Source organism: Salminus brasiliensis, chromosome 16 (genome assembly GCF_030463535.1).
Source record: "Salminus brasiliensis chromosome 16, fSalBra1.hap2, whole genome shotgun sequence".
Lineage (NCBI taxonomy): Eukaryota > Metazoa > Chordata > Actinopteri > Characiformes > Bryconidae > Salminus > Salminus brasiliensis.
The window spans coordinates 7,569,372-7,591,997 of NC_132893.1; the positions used below are offsets into that span (position 1 = coordinate 7,569,372).

Genomic DNA, 22,626 nt, shown 5'->3' on the forward strand with positions numbered 1-22,626 from the left:
ATGGTCTTTATACCTCACAATCCAATTAACCTCACAATCCACTATTTGAAGAAGACCTCAAAAACAGAAATATAGACTCTTATCAGTAGTATTAAATAGAAGGCCAGATTGTATTTGGCAGGTTAGGTAAGGCACAAATGTCCAAATACTTTTTGAAATACTGTACCTGGTATAGCTGGCATCACTCATGGCATAAATTAATACAGCACTGTTGTTCATGTAATTTTACCAGATGCTGAAACACAAACAGCAAATGGGAGAATTTTTTGCCACTTCAATATGGCTCTGTATTAGCAAGAACCTGGCGATATGATGTGTATCATAAAACAGGTGTGATGAATATATTGCGATACATTTTGATACTGTTATATTGCATTTTTTTTTCAATAAACTTTTATTGAGGCTGTCATAGTTCAAAAATGCAGCACATATGCATAGAATCTGAGTAAAAGAAAGGTTGACCTTTTATCCAATCAGAACAGTTGGATCTGAAGACTGCTATTTAGTGGTCGGGGTTAAAACACAACACAAAAAGAACCAGTTTTTTTTTACACCCCTAATGTTTATTGATGCAGAAGTGGTGCAATGGTGCCCACAAGTAAGACAATAATTTACAATTATATTATATTTATATACAAAAATATTATAATTATAATGTTATCTACTTGGATATGAATATTGCTCAACCTCACGAAGTCATACACAACTGCCAAGTGTGTGTGTGAGTTCACACTGGGCCAGGCCACATGTCAGGCCTCTGGAAAGAAAATAAGTCGGCCCAAGACCACGGTGTCCCCTCACTCACTAGAGGGATATCTGATAGGACAGTGCACTGGCATTGCTGACAGGGCACAGGGAAGCCCAATCTATCTGTCCTTTCCAGACTAATAGTTCTGGGATTCAGAGGCACTCTCCATGTCATATGAGCATGCTGTGTACACACTACATAATGTTTGCCCAGGATTCACACTATTACACTGTCTCTCGCACGCACACACTCGATCTCTCTCTCAGCAACCGACGCCCACACAGCTTGACTCATTCCATCAGCGTCGCGCTCCTGACATGCTGCCTCTTTCCACTAAGGATGGATGTTTTACAGTTTTTTGCTATTGGAATATTCATATTTTGGAACAAAAACAATTTTAATATCTCAGCAAGACAGTTGTTTTTTTAATAGGGTTGATAGTTGAGTGATCCTTACCTGATGCTTTGATTGATTACCCCCTTATACCCAAGTGAATGATAGTAAAGCAATAATGCTGCCGTTTAGTGTACTACTTTTTGTAGAGTCCCATAGGGTTAAATTTTAGGACCTTTGAAACTGTTGTAAATTATGAAAGTAGAGAAGGGGCAGCTTACTTATAAGGGGTAAAGCTGACCATTACCACCAGATAATCTCCACTTAGATGTTGCCACTTTGTGTAAAGCGAGATGCAGCAGACAAAATGTTTGAGTATTCAATATTTTTTGTAGTACAGAGTATAGTAGCAGTACAGAGAAATGACATCAATTTGATTTCTCTCTTCTGCCATCAGAAATCAATAAATACACCATCAGATTTCAGTTTGAGGGGGCTTCCAAGTGGTGAAACTGTCTAAGTGTTGCCTCTATCATTGGGGAATTGCAGGTTCAATGCCACAGCCATCAATGGCTAGGAGTTCCAAAGAGCATAATTGGCCTTTCAGAGTGGGTAGGAGGTCACCCTTTGCTAGCTAGCCATTGCAAGCAGTTAATGTTTTCTCCCAACTGTGTTTAGCTGTCCAATCATGGTGCATTAATGGCAGTTTGTAAAGATCCGACTTCAACATTTATAATTAGGTGGCATAAGAACACATTATGATCATTTTACAGTTGAAAATTTGACTCAAGTTCAATTTAAAATCAGAAATTCATCAGATAGGTTTTTCAGGGTTTCATGTCATGTTATTGGCTTTGATTCAATTTTGGATTCTGAGGTAAAGATTCAGTTTGATTTTTTATTGATTTTATTGTATTAAAATGTTTAAAAAACTAAGAAATACTTGGGAATACGAAATGAAATATTATATTATAAATATAATAAATATACATAGTTACTTATGCAGTAGAATTTTTGCAATGCCTGCCTAAGCCCCCTGTAACACAGTAAAGCCCAGTTATTTGAGCATGGCTGCTGTGAATATTAAAACCCCCACCTTTTTGCCCACTTTACTCTAATAGGATGCACCCATATGATGGAAGTTGACAGTAAGGTTCTTCAAAAGATGATGAGAAAATAAAGATGATTTGAAAAGGGTCACATTGGTGGTACAGATTTTAATTTTAACTCATTTAAAATTTGAAGTTTGACTTTTGACTGAAATTTTCACTTTTCCTTTACAAGGACCAGCTGAACGCACCACTAAGAGGATATTTTGACAACCATGTGCTCTAATAATACTCTTACTTCCAGGGCAGCTCTACCACATTCTCGATGCAGCCCTCTTTCTCTCTCTCTTCTAAAGCCACCTCTCTCCCTCAGCCCATCTCACTGCTTCCTCCTACCGCTTGTCTCTTCTGCTTCCCCTCCTGCTCCTTTCCTGTCTCAATCTCACTGTCTCTCTTTCTTAGACTCTATTTCTGTCGAACCCACATTTCCCTTTCACTGATTCTCTCTCTCTCTCTCTCTCTCTCTCTCTCTCTCTCTCTCACATATACTCTCACTGTCTTTCTGTGGGTGGATGCATGAGATTCTCACCTTTTGAGAACTCTTTGTTAAGTGGTATAGCGTTAGTTGAAGCTTCCTGTGTCAGCAATGCAATATTGAGGTGTCAATACACAGCAAAGTGCATTTGTCTTTTCTGCTTTTTGACATAGATGCATCAGACACTGTGCATTGACAACTATGGCAAAAATAGAGCATCACAATACATGTTGTGTATCACGATATTTCATTTTTCTTGGGTTTAATTAACTGGAATAGACAGAAAAGCCCCAGTAGTGTCACAATAAATAATACTGTAAACAGAGTACCATGACTTTGCAATCAATTCAGTTAAAGGAAAAGTTTGGTGAAAAATCAAATCAGTATGTTTTATGCTTGAACCCAGATGCAGTAGATCAGAGACATCTTTGGTATCTGATTTGTGCTTCATTAGTTTAGGACAGGAGATGCTAGGCTGGCACTAGACTGTCACCCATCTCATCTCTGTAAATATGTGCTCAAAACCGTGATGCATTTGCTACAAAATGCTTTGAAACAGCAAAATGTTGTAGCAACATCATCTCCATAATGCCCTACTTTGTAGTACTATTCAGCATTCAAACTGGATTGCAATCTGTGAAGGTAAAATTGGTTCCACTTGCTTAAAATGAGTGCCCCAAAGTTAGACAAACCATGTTCTTAACAACATCAATTTGTCTGCACCAAACAAAGCAAGATCTGGATGTCTTTTGATCTAGTTGAGAGATATTTTCGAGCGTATATTTATGGAGATGACATTGGTGACCGTGTAAAGCCAAGGTTACACTATGTGAGTCTTAGCCTTGATTCTTGAGTCATTGCTGGTTGGCTCTAGTCTGCAGATCCACAGTTGTACAGAGAGTCAAGTAGTGTGTGAGGGGCGCAGACGCTGGTTTTTGGCCTCTTGTTCGCGATCTGAGTGTAATCTTGTAGTGTTTACTGGTAAGTGACTCAATCTGAATGGGTGCCATCAACACCCAATAAAATCTGAGATCCAAATGTGCAGTTATTAAGTAGTTTCATACTTTAATTCCACGGCCCACCCTAAATGATGCAACAGTTACATTCTCATGCTAGTACATACTGCAGCGGAAATTGGTACAAGAAACAAACATCAGCCTTGTATGTATGGTAGCCTCCAATATGTGCTGCACTATGAGCAAATGTTACTTCAAGCCATAAATGATAATAAATGTGAGTGAAAAGTGAGAGTCCATACAGTCATTTGCACAGCTATGCAGTGAAGTGAGAATGAACCAATGTGAAGATCCAAAGCTGTACAGCATTGCAGCAGGCAGCAGGGTAGTAACCAGGCCAGAACAGTCAAAACAGGGCATCTCAACACATGGGATACAGAGAGAAAACAGAAAGGAAGGAAAAAAAACAAGGGGTTTATATAACGGGACAAGGCTGATCCAGAGGGAAGACAGGCAGCAGCACTCAACCATGAATGGACTTGCACCAGCAGCAAGCTGAATAGAGGTGTAGGGCCTATTAAAGATGTAGTTTAGAAAGACAACAGTATTGTAAACATGTAATCAGAACAGTGTAGTATGTTAGCTGCCTACATCAGCAAGAAAAACAGTGCAGTACAATGGTACTGTTTCTTATTGTTTCCCATTGTCTTCCATAGTTTCATTTGGGAGTCAGTTTGAGTTCTTGTCCTTTGTTTTCAACTACAGTTTAAAGTCTCTAATATGGAACTGTTTAACAGTGGAACCTAATGTAATGTCTGTGGTTTCATTTGTTAAACTGTGAAAATTGTCAAATGTAAAATTGCTATGGAAACATCATAACATGTCTAAGAACAGGTTTTCTTCCTTCCTGTTTCACCAATTACACCAAAAAACAACTACAATTGCTAGAGGGCGCACCTGAGAGAGCTCCTGCTAGATGAGGGGTGAATGGGGCTATATGGTTAAGATGTTGTCTTCCAGCTTTTGTGAGAGAGATTAAAAGATAAGGCTTCTACATCAGATGACAGATGTATTTTCCTTCTCCAGTGACAGCCAAGGATGTGGATCTGCTTTGTGTGCTCTGTCTTTTTCCTTTCCCTCTGCTCTGTTTCTTCCTTTGAAGACCCCACTTGTTCAGCAGTTTGATCCATGCATTGCCATCTAATGAAACTAATACCCATTTCAACCTGTTTCTTCATTTCTATGAATCTTCAGAAGCTCAATTACAGAGTTACAGAGAATTCAGGTTTTTATAACTTTCAAGTAAGCTCAGGATATTTACATGCAGATGTAGTTGTTTATTCCACCCCCACCCCCCCCTTTACCCTCTTTACCTCCTGCCTGTGCCTGTGCACGAGAGAATGTAGCTCTGCTCAGACTAACATGCGCCCCCTGGTGTTTGCATGCAGTCATTGCATCCAGCAGATCCTGGAGGCGGTGCTTCACTGCCACCAGATGGGTGTGGTCCACCGAGATCTCAAGGTGAGTGACGGGTCTTGTTCTTTCCTCCATTTGGTTGCGGCTGCATGTTTGTCTGTCTCTGTCCATGTGCATCTTTATTCACTCTAGTTTCCCTTAGCGCTGCTAACACTGTGAAGATACTGAAGAGTCTGTGGAGTTGGTGGATTAGCAACAGATACTGCAGAAGTGTCCCTATTTTGAACCACTCGCTGACCTATGCGTATGATATCTTGTAGTAAACTTGTGGAAAATGTCATATGGTGCGTGTTTGGCATGTTGGCTCTGATGTCACGAGGTTGCGTGTGTGAATATGTTCCAGCCTGGAGCATAAAAACCGTAAAATCTGTTGACTGTTAGGGTTGTACTGATGATCGTTGACATTGTACAGATCTTTGGGCTCCGAGTGACTCATCAATCTAATGTGCCACCACTATGTAAAATAGTGCTAGTTCACGAGTTCGAAATCCTGAGCCATGCAACTCTGCCATCAGCAGAGTCATCACTATTAAGCAATGTTGGCAAGCACAAGCGTCTGTTAGCTGGTGCAGTGGAACTGGGGACCCTGAGCTTTCCTCTAAGCCTGTCAAAAAAGAAGCTTTGCATGTATCGGAGGAGACATGTGTGAAGGTCTTACCCTCCTAATGCCGGGAGCATTGGAATTTATGATCAGGTGGGTTTATTGGCAGAACCAAATTGGGAGAAAAAGGGAAAAATCTAACACACACATTTATTAATAAAATATTGTACAGATCTTTAAGTTATTAACAGTTGAACTTAAAACCTACTGTAAAATCTGTGGTTTTAGACATGAGTGTGTAAAAACACTCTAATCACTTCTTCATAATTACGACTGGTTAGAAACTAAAGTAACGCAGAAACGCTCTGTTTGACCAGCGGGAGAACCACACTAGGGTTAAGCCTAGGGTTAGGTTTAGGGCAAGGAATAGAGTTAGGGCTAGGGATGGGGATGGGGTTAGGGTAATCGATCAGATTGTATAAACTAACATCTCATCAACAAAATGAAAACTCTCCCATTATAATTGACGAGCTGTCTACACCAGATACGGGTGTCAGAGCAGGGTGTGGCGTGCTGTTTTTGATGAACGTCCTGTTTCTGTTTTTGATGGCACTTCACTCAAACTGCTTTTGATCTTTGGATACTTTTAATTTCACCTCTGTTTTTTCACCTTGTCTGCGCTTTTGATGGCAGATGGAAGTCATTGTTGCAGGTCGTTTCAAGGTTCGTTGCAAGGTTATAGAAATAAACTTGGGACTGGAAGCTCACTGGTTTGATCTCCAGGAGGTGGTGGTAGTAAAGGAGTAAACAGTACATCCTTTTCCCTCAATGTTCCCGGCTGAGGTGCCCTTTTTAGTCTATTTCGGCCACCAAACAGATGATGAGCATGTCAGTCTCGATTGGCTGTTACTGAAGTGACATACAGAAGTGCCACAGTGCTAAACTGAGAGTGGTGTGCTTGAAAAAGTGTGATGATTTCATGAATGTTATGGGAAATTAGTCGAGATTGTGATCAGACCAACTTTAAGTCAGGACATAAGGTCAGCAGGAGGTGGTTAAGGTCTGATGTAACAGATAGCATGGTGTCTTTGTCAAGGCCAGTTGTTTTCAGATGTTAAATGCAGTGTGACATTTCCAAGAATCAGATCACACTGCATGTTTGGAGTAGGGCCGGATTTCATTCGATTCTTTTGGTTAGTCTTTTAACCTCTCAGACCGTGCTCCGGATTTCTATTCCCCAGCGCAGCCCCTGGCTTGACATTGAGCGGTCATTGTGGCTGAGTGTATCAGTTCCATTAATAACGGCGGTGAGTGGCAGAAGCCGTGGATTCACGCAAGGAAGTCTTTCTCGTCCGCTGCTCAGCTATCTTCTGGGAACAGAGTGAGCAAGAGAGCTGGAGAGAGAGCTGGAATGGTGCTTCGACACCCACACTGTTCTCCTCTGCCTTCTAACCCACTTTCTCACCCAGCCCAACTTCCACCAGAGCGGAAGCAACCTAACCTACTTAATACTGTACCAGGCACAGTGTGTGAGGCTGCAGTACTGAGCACACACACACTAACACACCCTCACATACATTCACTTGGGCAGTAAATATGATGGCCGTGTGCAGTATTATGTATTACAGTGGATGAGGCTGCATGTAGTTAATGAATTAGTTAGTCTGAGTTGAACTGGTAATAGTTTTTTTTTAATGCCATTTTTTTGCTGTTTAATCTGCTCTTCTTCTTTAACCCTTTAAACCCTTAAAGCCTGTATGTGGCCCATACTTCATGGTACTTAAAGGACACTTAAAGGACACGTATATTGTATATATATTTAGTATATTGGTTATGAGCATAGTAGTTACCAACTAGCATAGTAGTTACTGAACAATTACTGGTTGCTGAATCATTACTAGTTACTAGTTAGTTTATTATTAGTTTGTTTATTAGTTACTTAATAATTTACAGTAGTTAGCAAATGTTTACTTAACAGTTAGTGGTTGGTGTGGTTGGTGTGGCACAACAGATAAAACCACTAGTTGCGGGTGAGCTATTGTGGGAGCATGTGGGAGACCAGGGTTCGATTCCCTGCACCAATAAGAGTCCTTGGGCAAGACTCCTAACACTGCATTGGCCCACTTCTGTAATATGGGTAACTATGTAAGTCGCGTCAGCTAAATGCCATAAATGTAGTAGTTACTAAATAATTAATAATTTACCAAATTATTTATAGTAGTTAGAACAATTATTAGTTTCTGAATAATTTACATTAATTACCTAATAATTTATACTGGAGTCTTCAAAATGTCACCTTTTTCCAACACCAACTTTTTGATGACAGGCCCCCTCCGCATGTATCTGGATATTTTTGGAAACATAGCTCCCAAAGTGTTTCTATAAAAATCTTTCACAAAAGCAACTCTAAAAGGCTCAAGTGATCAAGCCGTTCCAGCAGGGCATTGTATTGAATCTCTGATTGAATCAGCTTAGTCCTCCTAACTCTTTTAAATGATCTCATAGATATCAGTATGAATCATAATTAAAACCTCTAGCTAGGAGACGCTGTCATCTCTTGTTTCAAGCCAAGACATTTTTTAAAAACTTGCTGCAATCAAAGTCGTACACAGTCCTGGCAGGTCATATTGCAGTGAGCTGCTTGGCAATACTCACTGTGCCGTCCATAAAAACCATTTCCTGAATGAAGCCAAAATAATTTATATACCTTGATACACTCACAGCCCACTTTATTAGATCCACTACAGGCAGTTTATGCTTCCGGCCCACTTCATGATGTCCATTTAATTTATAAGTCCACTGCACAAATACAGACTGTAGCCTGTTTGCCGTCAGACACCAGTCACCCACCCTCTGCTTTCGTTCTTTCATCAGTCAGTTTTGTGAATCAGCAATGCTGATGGCCAGATATTATTTGGATGGTGGGTCATTATCAGCTGTGCAGTGATGCATGATAGTGGCATAGAAGCGTGTGTGTGTGTGTGTGTGTGTGTGTGTGTGTGTGTGTGTGTAGTACATTTGTGTATCCGGTGCTGCTAGTTCGAGAGTGGTCCACTCCTCAAAATATCCAGCCAAGAGTAGTTCCATGGTAAGAAACTGACCACTGATGAAGGGCTACTCTAAATACATTACACATAGATTAGGGTTAATATGTCCCCACAAACATTGTGACCTTACAAGTTGCTGTCATACCAATGTGGCTAGGCGAACTCACGAGACTTGACAATGTTTAGACCGCAGGCTTCATCAGGTCAGAGTTGGCAACGTAGTATGTCTGGTGGTTTCCTGACTGTCAGTGTGTTAAATAACAACTGCACTATGTTAGTGGACGCTCCTTCTAAGGAATGCATTCAGTTTCTTTAAGTTGCACCCATTGCTGACACAGATATGCAAATGTGCACACACACAGCATGTCTAGCTTGTGCAGAGAAGTACTGTCAATAGAAAAGGACTCTCTGGAGCACATAAACATGAATATATTGGCACCATGCCTAATGCAAGCATGGGTCAGAGGGGTATAAAGCCCCTCAGCATTGAACTGTGGAGCAGTGAAGGGGTCATGGAAGTAGACTATAATTCGAATAGCTGGTATTGTTATTCAAAATGTGATACCTTTAATACAAGTCCAGCTTTGACCTAGAGTTCCTTTTCAAGCATTTTTGTTGATAAATGCTCCAAAAAAGCTAAAAAAAAAAAGTTCCAAAAGATATTTTTTGTCACTGTAAAAGTCATGTCCATGGTTCTGTGCGTGATGGTTTGAGTTTTTCCTTGTACATCCGCATCTGGATGAGTAGGAGTAGTGTGATAGGTCACACAGAGCCACAGGCAGTGTTTGAACTCAGCGGGGAGGTGAAGTGTAAACTGCATCACTGCGACTGCTGCATATCTGACCTCCACAGCTCAGTCTGACCCAAGCAGACACTGAGACATCATGCTGCAGACATTTGTGCCTTCAACACCGTATCTTTTACTCTAATTAATACTGACTAGTTTTTGAGTATGTAGGATAGATAAAAGTGTTGTAGTTGAGTATTCTCAAATATTTACGATGCATACTTAGAATCGGTCTATGTTTGAGTGTGGTTTCGAAGGACACTATTATGCACAATGCAATACGAAAAGGAAAGGGAGGAGCTACTCACATCTGCAAAAATGCAAAGAAATGGCAGACAACAAGGCAAGTGTAGCAGCGACGGCAGCAGGAGAACAGCATATGTTGCCATAGCAATGCTTCATCACTTTCTGTTAGTACAAAAATGCCAAACCCGCACTATGATATTACTGTATAGTATATTATATATAGTATGGCATTAGTATGTAGTAGGCAATTGGGTGGCACACTCTCTGTGAATCTTCAGTATCGTGTGTGTGTGTTCGTGATGTGTGACGAGTGTCGAGTGTGTAAATCATCATTGTTGCAGGGGTTATCTGAGTGCACCTCTGTTGTCCTCCCATAGCCAGAGAACCTGCTCCTGGCCAGCAAATGCAAGAACGCAGCAGTGAAGTTAGCCGACTTTGGTCTGGCCATTGAAGTGCAAGGGGAGCAGCAGGCCTGGTTTGGTATGTAACCATTTGTGGAACCATTCTAAAAGGTGGAGCCAGTGTGGAGTAATCAGATACACTCTCATTGGAATTTTGGAATTATAGCTTATGTGCTATCCGTATTCTCACATCCCAGTATACTAAATCAACATGCAAACATCATAGGCCTTTTAAGACAAGTGATTCCAAATGTTAGCACAGTAGGATGTTGAATCTGGTGTTTAAATATTTCTTTTCATATCTCGATGTGCAGGATTCGCTGGAACACCAGGTTACCTGTCTCCTGAAGTGCTGAGGAAAGAAGCTTATGGGAAACCCGTGGACATTTGGGCTTGTGGTGAGTCAGGCCTTCCCTTTGGCTCTGGCATCTCTCTCTGTCTCTCTTTCTCTGTCTCTCTCTCTATATAGTTCTCTCTTTCTGTGCCTCATTCTCTGGCTCTGTTGCTCCCTCTCCCACACACATCACTGCAGCATAGACACATCAGACCCAGGCACTCTGGAGAGCTCTTCTGTTTCAGGCTCTCTGGAGAGGCTTTGTTTTTGAGTGCAGCTTTTATTCCTCTTACAGTCACTACAGAATCCACCTTCTAAAGCACAAATTCACTCCTTTCATCAGAGGGGAATATGTTTGGGTGTATTTTGAGAAAGAGGTGATCTTTATTCATTCGAAGAAGCTTAATCTGATCTGATTATTATACCGATATACAGTCAGTACACTTACAGTTCAGAATAATAAAGAGTTTATGCTTCCTACAAACCTGAGAGCATGTTTCATTGGGACAGTTTTATTCTGTCCTGCTTCTATTAAAGTGACACCAAAGGAAACCACACAAGATGCCATACAGTAAAAGTTCTGTATTCGGAAAGCGCATTGACAGAAAGGACTAAAAGTTGTGATTTTTATTGTGTTTAAACTGTCCTTTTAAAAGTAGGTAAATAAGTCAACTTTATTAATAGAGCACACTTAAAAGGACAGTGTCGACCAAAAGGCTGTACAAATTTAACATGACAACATAAAATTATGTTAGAGATTATGTTACATAAGAAAAGAAAAAAAGAAAACACAGTAAAGCTTAGTAAACACAGTAAGTTTAAACATAACCCTCTGGAGTCTAAGGGCATTTTCCCAATTTTTGCACATCTTCTTAAATTTGCCTTGAAAGGCACTTGCATAGAACTTCACACCCACATGTTTTATATCAAAATGTACAGAGCAGTCTGAGCTCTCACTATAGTAAGACCCCATGTGACCTAGAGCTCTGTGTGAAGAGATAGTCCCTCCCTAATGACTTGGATGAAATTCTTGGATGATGGACACACAAATCCACCAGTTAAGACACAACGAGAAGCAGAGACCAGTATCTCGATACGTCGTCATTGCCTCGTAACTCTGAATGTGAGTCACGCACAATCTGGGGCAAAAAGGGCAGACTCTACAGATGCAGGAAATATTTGGACCATGTTTCTGTTTTATAAATAATGCTGTTTTATGGCAAAGACATTAATAGAAACATTAAAGAACATCATATTTGATTGTGCTGGTTAGTTGTAGACTCCCATAACCAAATTTTAAATGCCAAAGTAAAAAGATGTGGGTTTTTTTGTATTGACTTTTTACCTTCTGTAAGAGAGGGAGCATAACTAATATTTAGATGAGAGGTAGAATTCAGAACACTGAAATATGGACACTTTATGGACATTATTTTCTTGATATAATACTGAATTATAATTACCCATTACCTATAATGCTGCAAATGTTCATAAAACTGTAAAGCAATATCATGGCGTACATAATATATAAACTCGGCACTGTATGTAGAGCCAGATTCACAAGTATTTGGACATTGACAAAATGTTTGTCATTTTTATGTTGGTTAAACCACCATGGTTTAAAATACAGCAATCAAGATATGAAATATATAAATATAATAATAAAAATATAAATACTGAGTAATACAGTTGACTGATAAGCAGTTGCATGACACGCTGTGGCCACATGACCCATAAAAGACAAAGTGTTGAGTTTACATTTGGTAGCAGTTAATGAAAAACCCAAGTAACAATATCAATTTAAGCATTTTCAAGGTGGAGATGCCTTCATGAATATAATTACAGGGTTTTCTAAGGGTTTACTAAGATTATAATGATGGTTAGTTTGTCCAATTACTTTTGAACCTGTAAAAATGGAGGGACTGTATAAAAAATGGCAGTTGTTTTTTTAAAGCTGAAGGTCTTCTCTTCGATCACATGTCAAATGTATGTATTTACTGGTTTGAAATGTTTACACAGGAGTTATACTCTACATTCTGCTGGTGGGCTACCCTCCTTTCTGGGATGAGGACCAGCACAAACTCTACCAGCAGATCAAAGCTGGAGCTTACGATGTAAGACCTGAACATTTTATCCTCATACTACTTTTAATCTCAACATCCCACTCAGTCTCTCATTTACTGTATGTGTGTGTGTGTGTGTGTGTGTGTGTGTGTGTGTGTGTGTGTGTGTGTGTGTGTGTTTGTGCACGCACGTTTGCGCTTGCGTGGGTGTGGGTGTGCATATGTGCCTGCTGTTTGCAGTTTCCTTCTCCAGAGTGGGACACAGTCACCCCTGAAGCCAAGAACCTCATTAACCAGATGCTCACCATCAACCCAGCCAAAAGGATCACTGCACAGGAAGCACTTAAACACCCATGGGTCTGCGTAAGTTGTCCTATCTTGACATCTTGAGCCACACAAGTACATGTACATGCTGTGCCATTCAACACATACAAATGAAAGAGGAAATATAGAGAAATTAGTATTGATATCACTATAGAGTGATATCAGACATTTGGGTGATGGGTCATTCTCAGCACTGTGACTCACTGTCTACTCTACGTAGATGGTCATGGATTCATGGAGACTTTTTGTCATTTGCATCGCATGTGGTACATGGGGTGAAACGAAATTGAGATCTCAAGGTCCCAGTTACACCCAAAGAGCAATTATAAAATAAATAAAATAATAATAAAAAAGAAAAAATATATATAAAAATATATAATAATCAGGGTGGCAGGAGGCTAACAGAGTATACTCAGAAACAGATGGACTACAGATGATGGAAACAGCATTTTTAAGTGGACAAAGTTAAGAAAAATGCCTGGATATTAAAAGAATAGTTTGGCATAAAACGAAATGAACATGGTTTATCAGTTAACCCAGATGCAGCCAATCAACCAAGACATGTTTGGTATTTGAAGTTTGTTTCCTTAGTGTACAACAGGAAATGTTGGACAAATATTGGACTTAAACTGTCACCAATCTCATCTACAAAAATACATGGTCAAAAGTCTTTTGCCAGAACACATTTTGGAAGTGTTTAAAACTTTTGTGTATAGCTATGATACAGTAAAGGTTTTTTTGGAAAAGCGCTGAGATAGCATTTTTATTTTTTCTATTTGCTTTTTAGTTTTTTACTTTCATTATTTGAAAGTATTGTCCAGAGGTTTGCAGTGGACTGCTGGGTTGTTCGTTATTGCTAAGCTCATCACAAGACACACAATTTCATTACACTTGCTTTATGTCTCTGCATATTTTTTTCATTTATAGACACATCTAGCATCCACTTCAGAGCTTTTGTTCCCTTATTGTACATAAATAATGATGTATCGACACACAGCTAGTGAAGAAAGACTGGGCAGCCAACTGTGGAATTACTCATGGTCTCTTGAAATGAGGGGCTATGGTTATGGCTGCATCCAAAACTGCATATTATAATATACTTAGAATGGTAATATGCAGTTTTGGATGCAGCCGTAATCATAGCCCCTCATTTCAAAATAGTACATTGCCAGCAGTAGTGCATTCATTAGTATGGTGTGTATAGAATGTAAGGATGTCGTTTTGGATGGAACCCAAAACACACCCAGACATTACTAAACTTAGCTTAGACATTACCAGTACCAGTATGTAATGTCGGTATATACTAATAGACCAGATGGTCAATACGTTGCATAACATTAGCACAGAATTGACATGTTCTTGCATAATGTTAACACAGCTTGTAGCTGATCTGTTTCTAATTCAGTCTGTTTCCTTCACAGCAACGCTCCACTGTGGCCTCCATGATGCACAGACAAGAGACAGTAGAGTGCCTGAAGAAGTTCAACGCGAGGAGGAAACTCAAGGTCTGACAGTTCCTTACTGAAGCGGATTTGGGACAGATATTGGGCAGTTTTAACACTTCTCACTATTAGAATATCAATTAAATATTCCAATATCCCAGTACCAATCTTTTTAGATTGAGAAACACTTATGTGTCACCACTTTACACAAAAGGTGCCACAGAATGTAAAGAAAATGCTTAGATGCACTTTTACAAGCCAATTTACAACCCTGTTTTTTTACCCCATATTGAAAAACACAGATTTTCTTTTTTGAAGGGTTTGTAAAAAAATAACAAGAATATGAGCTCTGCTTTTATTGGCTGGTTTACGGCATCATGATCTTAGCATAGCTTAGCATTGTGATAAAAAAAATAATAATAAGAAGAATTCCTGAGTCTTACCAAATAGTGTTGCTGTCTTCTCTGGGTTGTCTTGGTGTGCAGTCAGCACAGTCTATAGACATTGTCAGTATGGTGCAAGTTGAAGACGTTGAAGCCAGCTACCTTTTAGCCTTTTCATGCATTGCAAAGGCTTCCTTACTCAGGTGTGTAGCCCTTTGGTGCGGATAAGCGTAGCAGTGCTTACTGCAATTATACCTTTTTGTCCTAGTGTTAGCTTTTAGTCAAGTCAAGTCAAGTCAAATTTATTTGTATAGCGCTTTTTACAACTGTTGTCGTCACAAAGCAGCTTTACATAATTAGTACTTAACAAAGAACAGAGACAGAGAAGAAAGAAGGAATAACATGAAGCGTCAAAGACCCCCGTGAGCAAGCCAACAGCGACAGTGGCAAGGAAAAACTCCCTCAGAGCTGGAGGAAGAAACCTTGGGAGGAACCAAGGCTCACAAGGGGGACCCATCCTCCTCTGGCCAGACTGTTTTAAACATTAATGATAAAAATTACCAAAGCAGATACAACAGAAAGTTAATAGTGGCAATATTAATAGTGTCAGACAGGCACGAGTCCATCTAGGTTTCAGCACGGCCACCAAACAGGCAGCAGCAGCTGGCGGGTGAGCCATGGGTGGTGGCGGGTTGGGGGGGGACCCGCTGGCCGGACTGGTAGGTGGCAGCTGGTTAGACGCAGGTAGAGGGGACCTCAGCGGGCAATCTGATCCGGCAATCCGGCAGGTCTGATTATCACAGCATAATTAAAAGGAGAGAGCCAGAAGGTAACACGGACACGGGCGTACCCTGAGAACACCAGCATCTATCTGCTCCACCGTCAACAAACCTGAGTGATCGCGTGTAAGCAGCGAGACGACAGCTCCAGCATCTCAGTGTACTACAATTCCCTGGGTCCGCGAACCCCTGGACCTGCAGCCCTTATCTAAGAAACATTAATTACCAAAAGCTAAACTAAACATATAAGTTTTCAGCTTAGATTTAAAGATTAAGACTGTGTCTGAGTCCCGAACATTATCTGGAAGGTTATTCCAGAGCTGGGGGGCTTTATAAGAAAAGGCTCTTCCCCCTGCTGAGGTTTTCTGAATTTTGGGAACGCGTAAGAGGCCAGCACCCTGAGATCTAAGTAGTCTTGATGGTTCGTAATATACAATAAGATCCTGCAGGTACTCAGGAGCGAGGCCATGTAGGGCTTTATATGTTAATAAAAGAATTTTGTATTCGATACGGAATTTAACTGGGAGCCAATGAAGTGCTGATAGAACTGGACTGATATGGTCAAATTTTCTAGTTTTAGTAGTTTTAGCCTCCATTCAATATTTATCCCTTCTCCAGTTGGTCTAGCATTAGCTTTTAGCCTCTATTTAGCATTTATTCCTTCTCCAGTCCAGGCTTTTAGCATTTTCTTACTGCCAGATTTCATGTGAAGCAGCCATTGTGTTTAGCCTGAAAAGGCTTTCTCTAGTGGGCAGGATTGTGTTTAAATATCAAGACTGTTACGTAACAGTTTTGGGGTTTTGGAATTGACTCAAGCTTTGTTTTGGTGGTTCTGCTGGATTTTCTTTTAAAGGCATAACAACAGTGTTTGAGGTCCAAAGTTTGTCACGTCCATGTACTGAACCCTCATTATTCAACTATACAAAGATCAGTACAGTTTAACTTGTGTGCATTAGTAGCCAATTGTCCCCTAGTTGTATTCAAAAATGAAAGAAAAACACCTATAAACTTCGAATGCCTTATCCAAACATTAGTTGTTCCATGGCTTCCACCAGCATGTGTCTGTAACTCATTGCTTTGTGACCTGTTTCTCTCAGGGGGCCATTCTGACCACCATGCTGGTGTCTAGGAACTTCTCTGGTAAGTAAATGTCAGTCCAGCAGCCTGAAACCCTGCAAACAAGAAGATATTTAGTCTGCAAATTCAGTGAGAACAAGTTAAAACCACAAGCCCATCATTTAGCATTTTTGGGGCATCATTAGCGTTATTGACAACTGTTTTACCCACAATGTCCTTTGATGGGCACTCCAACATACACCACTGTGCAAAAGTCTTAGGCCGTCCTGGACAGTTCTTTACATTTTTTGTCTGTTCCCTCTTTTCGACCAAATGAACTCTGATTCTTGAACTGGTTTTGTTTAGGATTCTTAGAACCATGGTGCTATCCAGCAAACTGGACTGGCCTGCAACCAGTTTTGTTTGGAACCAAAATTACATCATCAACCGAAGTAAACAGTAGATTCAGCTACTTCCTTCACACTGTGGTCTTTGGCACGCTCAAATGCAATCACTCCAATTTGCAGATCATTAACATCTGCTTTGGGACCCATTGTCCACACATCCAACGAGACATTTACTGTCCCACCTCTTCTCAATCTATGAATCGCGTTGCACTCACGCAGGTATTTACAACCCGATTATCCTTGTGCATTGCCATCTGCAGGAGCCTGAAGTAAACTACAGCCTTAAACACACAGGGTGAAAATTTTTTTTGTCCGGAGAGCTTATTGTTTTTGTAAAAGCTACCAAGCTTTAAAAGATCTGCTGTTAATTTATTCATTTTACTTAAGATGGGCATCTAAAACTACTCATTTGGCCACAGAAATCAACCTGATTCATACCCATTAATACGGAAACGCCATCTCTAGATGGTAACTGCTACTACTAGCCAGCTGGCTCTTAAGTGGCCCAACTGTCTAAGCGCTGGACTGATCTTCTGGAGTTTGCGTGTTTGATCCCTAATGATGTCACAGCATCATAATTGGCCTCATTCTCTGTGGGTGGGCAGGATGGCCCTCCCTCTCTGCCCATCACTCAGCGTAATGTCACCGAACTGGCAGTTAGCGCTCTCCTCCGAGATTAGTCAAGCTGCATTGAGGATAGGTTTGTAAATGGTTAACCTAACAATTCATTTATTCACTGCATGTGTTAGTATTTATTTAAATAGACCACTTACTACCCAGATAAAAAGCTTTACATGCAATCTTCTCAAGTGGCCTTAAGACATTGCACAGTGGTGTAGAATCATAAAGCTGTTTTTTATATAAGTAGTAGGTGCCATTAGAGAATTGAATTTAGGGTCATAACTCAGGGTGAATGACAGACTGCTACTCCACATTTTAATTAAAATGGGACGCCCAGTATTTGTGTTTGTATCTATGTGTGTATGTCCGTCCGTCCATCAGTCTGTCTGTTCAGGAAGTTTAGACGCTCATACACTGCGTCTGGAAAAGCAGTCCATTGGGTGTGTGCCTCTGTGCCAGAACGAGCGCGGCTACTGGCGTTTGTAATAACATGTGATTTATGTCTGCTCTAATGAAGCATCTGCTCTTTCACACACTCTCACCACACACTCGCACATTTCACACACTCACACTCCCAACAGCAGGTTGGTGGGCGGCAGAGACAGTGCACTTGTTCTAGGAAGCTTTTACATGAACTCGGAACTCTCTCTCTCTCTCTCTTTCTGTTTCACTCACTGTCTATCTCGCACTGTCTCTTTCTCTCTCTCTTCCTATCTCTCTCTATCTCTCTGACTTTATCTTCTTTCTCACATCTCTATCCCCCCTCTCAACTTTCTCTCTTTCTCTCACCATGTCTCCTTCCCTCACTGTCCCTCCTTCCCCCTCTTTGTTCCTCTCACAATCTCTCTATCTCTCTTTACCTTTTTTTCACAGCCCCTTCCCGCTCCCTCTCTGCACTCCTTTCACACTCACTTTTCCTCCTTTCCCCTCTCTGTTCCTATAACTTATTCTCTTTCTCTCTTCCTTACACACTCACTGTTGCTTCCTGTCTCTCTCTCTCTCTATTCCTCTTTCCTTCTCTTTCTCTTTTTCTACCTCCCTCTCTTTCCTCACTTCCTCTTTTTTCTCTCCATCCAAATTCTCCCTTGTTTTCCCTCTCTCTCTTTCTCTCTCCCACCCCCTCTATTTCACACTCACTGTCACTCTCCCTCTAATTTGTCCCTCTCCCTCTCTCCCTCTCTCTCTTTCTCACTCTCTTTTCCTCGCGGCCTCTTTTTCTCTCCGTCTCGCTCTCTCTCTCTCTCCCTTCCTCCTTCACACTGTGTCACTCTCTCTCTCTCCCTCCCGCCCTCTCAGTTCTTGGTCTGCTCTCGTCCTGCCACTCTTCCTTCTCTCCATCCCTCTCTCGTCATCCCTCCCTCTCTATGCTCTCATTACTGTAATTACCTCATCCTGCGGGGTGAGTCAGCGGGAGAGAAGGCGGAGGAGTGTCCGAGCGTCACTCACGCACACACGCACACACTCACACGCACACACACACAAACAGTCTTTTCTTCAGTTCCATTCAGCTGTAATTCAGCTGTTCTGAAGGCCTCACTCAGCACAGTATTCCTTTTACATATTCAGTATGGAGATCGTAGGTGCTGTAGTTCCAGCCCACGGTTTGGACTGTACCATTTGTATGTTGGTAAGGGGGGAGGGATATAGGGAGGGCGGGAGATGGGCAGTGGGTCTAGTTCCCTGTATCCATGTGGTTAATGCTGATATCAGGAGCCTGACAAGAAAATGAGGCTTTTTTTGTATCACTGTGACAGCGATGACAGGAGCTAATGTTGCTAAGCGCCGCCCCACACACACACACTCTCTTCTAGGAGTGCTGCACTCGAATCGGCGGGTGTTACAGACAGCAACGTGTAATCCAGTTTAACCCCTTAAACTCTTTATAGGTATAGGGTTATGCAGTACTGTGCAAAAGTTTTCGGCACCTGTGAGAATTGGAATGAAAAAGCTGCTTATATGGGCAGTAATTGTTTATTTCCTTCCGTATAAATACAAATAACATATAACATTTATAGAGAAAGTGGTGTTCCATCAGCGTGTTCATTAAAACCTCTCCTCATGGGAGTCTAGTATTATTTATAGTGATCATCCAACATTTGGTAAATCAGGGCTTAATGATGGTAAGTCAGGTAAGCTGCTGCTGATGGAATTGGACACATCCACGCTGTGCTCGCTGGGGGTGTCCAGGTATTTAGGTTTACCTGCATCTATTCTAGTGTGATCTGGATTTGCAGTAAAAACTCTCTTATTGCTGAGAGATCTTTTTAAATAGTGTGATTAGGTGCCTAAAACGTATACACAGTACTGTATATCGTCTCTTTCACGTAAACACCTTGTATCTCCCTTTTTGACGCTTTTCACTTTTTGACTTCATTCTAAATCAGGCATTTGTTCTTTATTTTCTTCCATTGAAAGTTAAGAAGATTTTTTCCTTCTCACATAAAGTTGACATTTTGTAGATACAAGGTTTTTGCGCGAGAGTAACGATATAAAGCTTCATAGGGTTTACGGGGTTAACCTTCTACGCGCTAACAGAGTGATCTTCTTCTTTCCTTTCTTCCTGCCTTCTGCTTTCTCTCTCTCCTTTCTCTCTCTCTCTCTCTCTCTCTCTCTCTCTCTCTCTCTCTCTGGGGCGGGTGTTTGTGCTGATTGTGTGTGTGTGTGTGTGTGTGTGTGTGTGTGCGTGCGCGTCTCTGGCAGTGGGCCGGCAGACCACAGCTCCGGCCACAGTCTCAGCGGCTGCGGCAGCCGCTGCAGCTGCCGCCGGCACTACCGCCGGCCTAGTGGAACAAGGTAGCCTTCCCCACACCCCCCTCAGAGGACTTCACCTCTCTCTCTTTCTCTCTCTCTCTCTCTCTCTATATATATATATATATATATATATATATATATATATATATATATCTTTTGTGGTCCACATTTCAGCATGGAACGTAGCATGTCAAGAGTACAGTCTCTTCACACCTGCACTGTGGACAGTAGTGTCTGGCTGACCATTTGACCATTGAAGCGATGTGTATATTTAGGGATGTTCCGATCGAGACCGCTCTGATCCAGGTTATTGAAGACTGATTGGACTGAGTAGATAATGCAGATGATGCGATTGTGATACAATAAGCAAAGTGATAATAAGCAAGAAAAACTGTGATATGCAAAATATCTAATAAAAGAAACATTGACAGTTGGATCTGAAGATTAATAGAGTACAACACTGCAATCTAGCAGTCAGGGTTTAAACACAACACAAAATTAACCACTGTCTGACACCAATCTTTACATGTAGACTATTAATTAAAAATCAATACTGTGTTTTTGATATTCAATGCAGTTTTGTCATACCTAGCATGTAGCTCAAAGTACTTGACAACATATGGTAATAAAAACAATAAAACAGCAAGCCGAAGAGAACATAAATGATAATAGTAGTAATACAATTATGAATAAAATATAAAATAGAAGAGCAGATAAAGAAATGAATATAAAATAAATATAAAATAAATAAAAAGCTCCAGCTCCAATTGAAAAAAAAAGATTTTATTTTCTGGCAGAATAAAATAATAAAATTAAAAATGTTCGACTGGGAATGTTCGACTACAATAACCACTGTGGCGAGAGATGGTGGTTTATGCAAGTATATAAAGTGGCATTTTAATGATATATAGTGATGAGAAACAACAACTTGTTTTTTCTTGTTTGGTCATAGGTAGTAACAGAATTGCCTATTTTTATGTTTTTGATGGGCAGTGTGGTTGAAAAGCTGGCCATCTAGGCCAATAACATACCAGCTCTTGACCTGCACAGTGTATGTTGTCATTTGAGTGTGATGGCTTAGCTGGTCAAGCTGGTTATACTGGTCGGTCATGATAATCGATCAGCTTGAACTAGCTGGTTGGTTGTCTAGCTGGTCAAGAGCTAAGCTGGTTAACCATCTTAACTAGCTTGACCTGCTTTTGCTAGATTTGGTTCAGCAGGGATTTCTTCTTTAAAGCTGGGCTAGCTAGCTATGGACTGTTAAGGATAGGAGAAGTCTTGCGATTATGTGCGCTGAACATACAACATGATTTACAGGCAATCCTAAATTTGATAAACTATTGATTGATCAGGTCGGGACATCCTTAGATATATTTACCAAACTTCATCATTCCATGTTTTTCTGCTTCTTTCTTGTTTCTCTTTTTCTTTCTTTTTCCTGTCCTTGTCTTTTTCTCTGTCTCTCTATGTCTCATAACACCCCTTTTCCATCTCTTTCATATCTCCCTCCTTGTCCCTCTCCACCACACACTCTGTTCTTTAACCTGTTTTGTCAGGTCAGCGTGTTCCATCTGCCACCTACAGCCCTTTCACTGTTCTCCCATCCTCCAACTGTGCTCCCTTTCTTTCTCACTCTTCTCCACCTTCATTCTCTCTCTCTCTCTCTCTCTCTCTCTCTCTCTCTCTCTCTCTCTCTCTCTCTCTCTCTCTCTTTCTCGCTCTCTTTCCTTCTCTGGTTCCCTGCCACTTCTCTCCTGATAGGTCTTTCTCCCACCCCACCAGTGCTCCTGTGCCTGCTGGTTTGCTGAATGCTGCACGGGTGCCGCATGCATGTATTGCGATGCTGAAGACGGCGGCCCAGATCGCATTGCATGAATGAACGAGAAGACTTTAATCTTTGCATTAAGGAAAGGGGGTTCAGTGTCAGTGAGGCAGTGCGAAAACGGCATATCCTGGTTGGGGATCCGTTGATTGGACTGGCTGTGTGCGTTTGAACTTGGTTAAGGTTTCTTTATCTTTATTAGTGAAGTTGGACGCTGTACCCACGGGGGGTTTGTGCTGTTGCTGGATTCCCGCTTACCGTCATTTTTTTATGAAAACTGTTGGGACACAGTTAAGCTATTCCAATTGTAGCAACTATGAGGCAGGTTTTACAGAACATTGGCAAAAATGAATTCATTTCCAGCTAATGAGAAATTATAGCTGTTCTTTGCAGATCGTCAAGGTGGTTGAAAAGCTGGTCACTGAGGTGAAAACATGCCCTGGTGCTGGTTGGTTAAACTGCTGGTTGGTTAAACTGGTTAACCAACTTAGCTCTTGACCAGCATAGTGTATGTTTGAGTTTGAGAGA

At 41.0% G+C, this 22,626-nt stretch overlaps 1 protein-coding gene and 1 long non-coding RNA gene across 7 annotated transcripts in view; one reads left to right on the top strand and one right to left on the bottom strand.

The window, feature by feature from the left end:
* Nucleotides 1-22,626, top strand: part of camk2b2 (calcium/calmodulin-dependent protein kinase (CaM kinase) II beta 2) — an 84,325-nt gene that overhangs the window by 25,112 nt on the left and 36,587 nt on the right. For 3 of the 5 annotated variants that reach the window (XM_072658062.1, XM_072658057.1, XM_072658058.1), the window contains exons 6-13: nt 5,070-5,142; nt 10,096-10,198; nt 10,434-10,517; nt 12,470-12,564; nt 12,754-12,876; nt 14,259-14,342; nt 16,539-16,581; nt 20,226-20,318. In XM_072658062.1, coding sequence (XP_072514163.1) covers nt 5,070-5,142; nt 10,096-10,198; nt 10,434-10,517; nt 12,470-12,564; nt 12,754-12,876; nt 14,259-14,342; nt 16,539-16,581; nt 20,226-20,318 — 698 coding nt within the window. The remainder of the gene's footprint in view (nt 1-5,069; nt 5,143-10,095; nt 10,199-10,433; nt 10,518-12,469; nt 12,565-12,753; nt 12,877-14,258; nt 14,343-16,538; nt 16,582-20,225; nt 20,319-22,626) is intronic. The other 2 variants (XM_072658060.1, XM_072658061.1) reach the window with 1 other exon arrangement.
* LOC140536341 (uncharacterized) overlaps nt 1-22,626 on the bottom strand; it is a 58,393-nt gene that overhangs the window by 8,954 nt on the left and 26,813 nt on the right. The window lies entirely within an intron of this gene.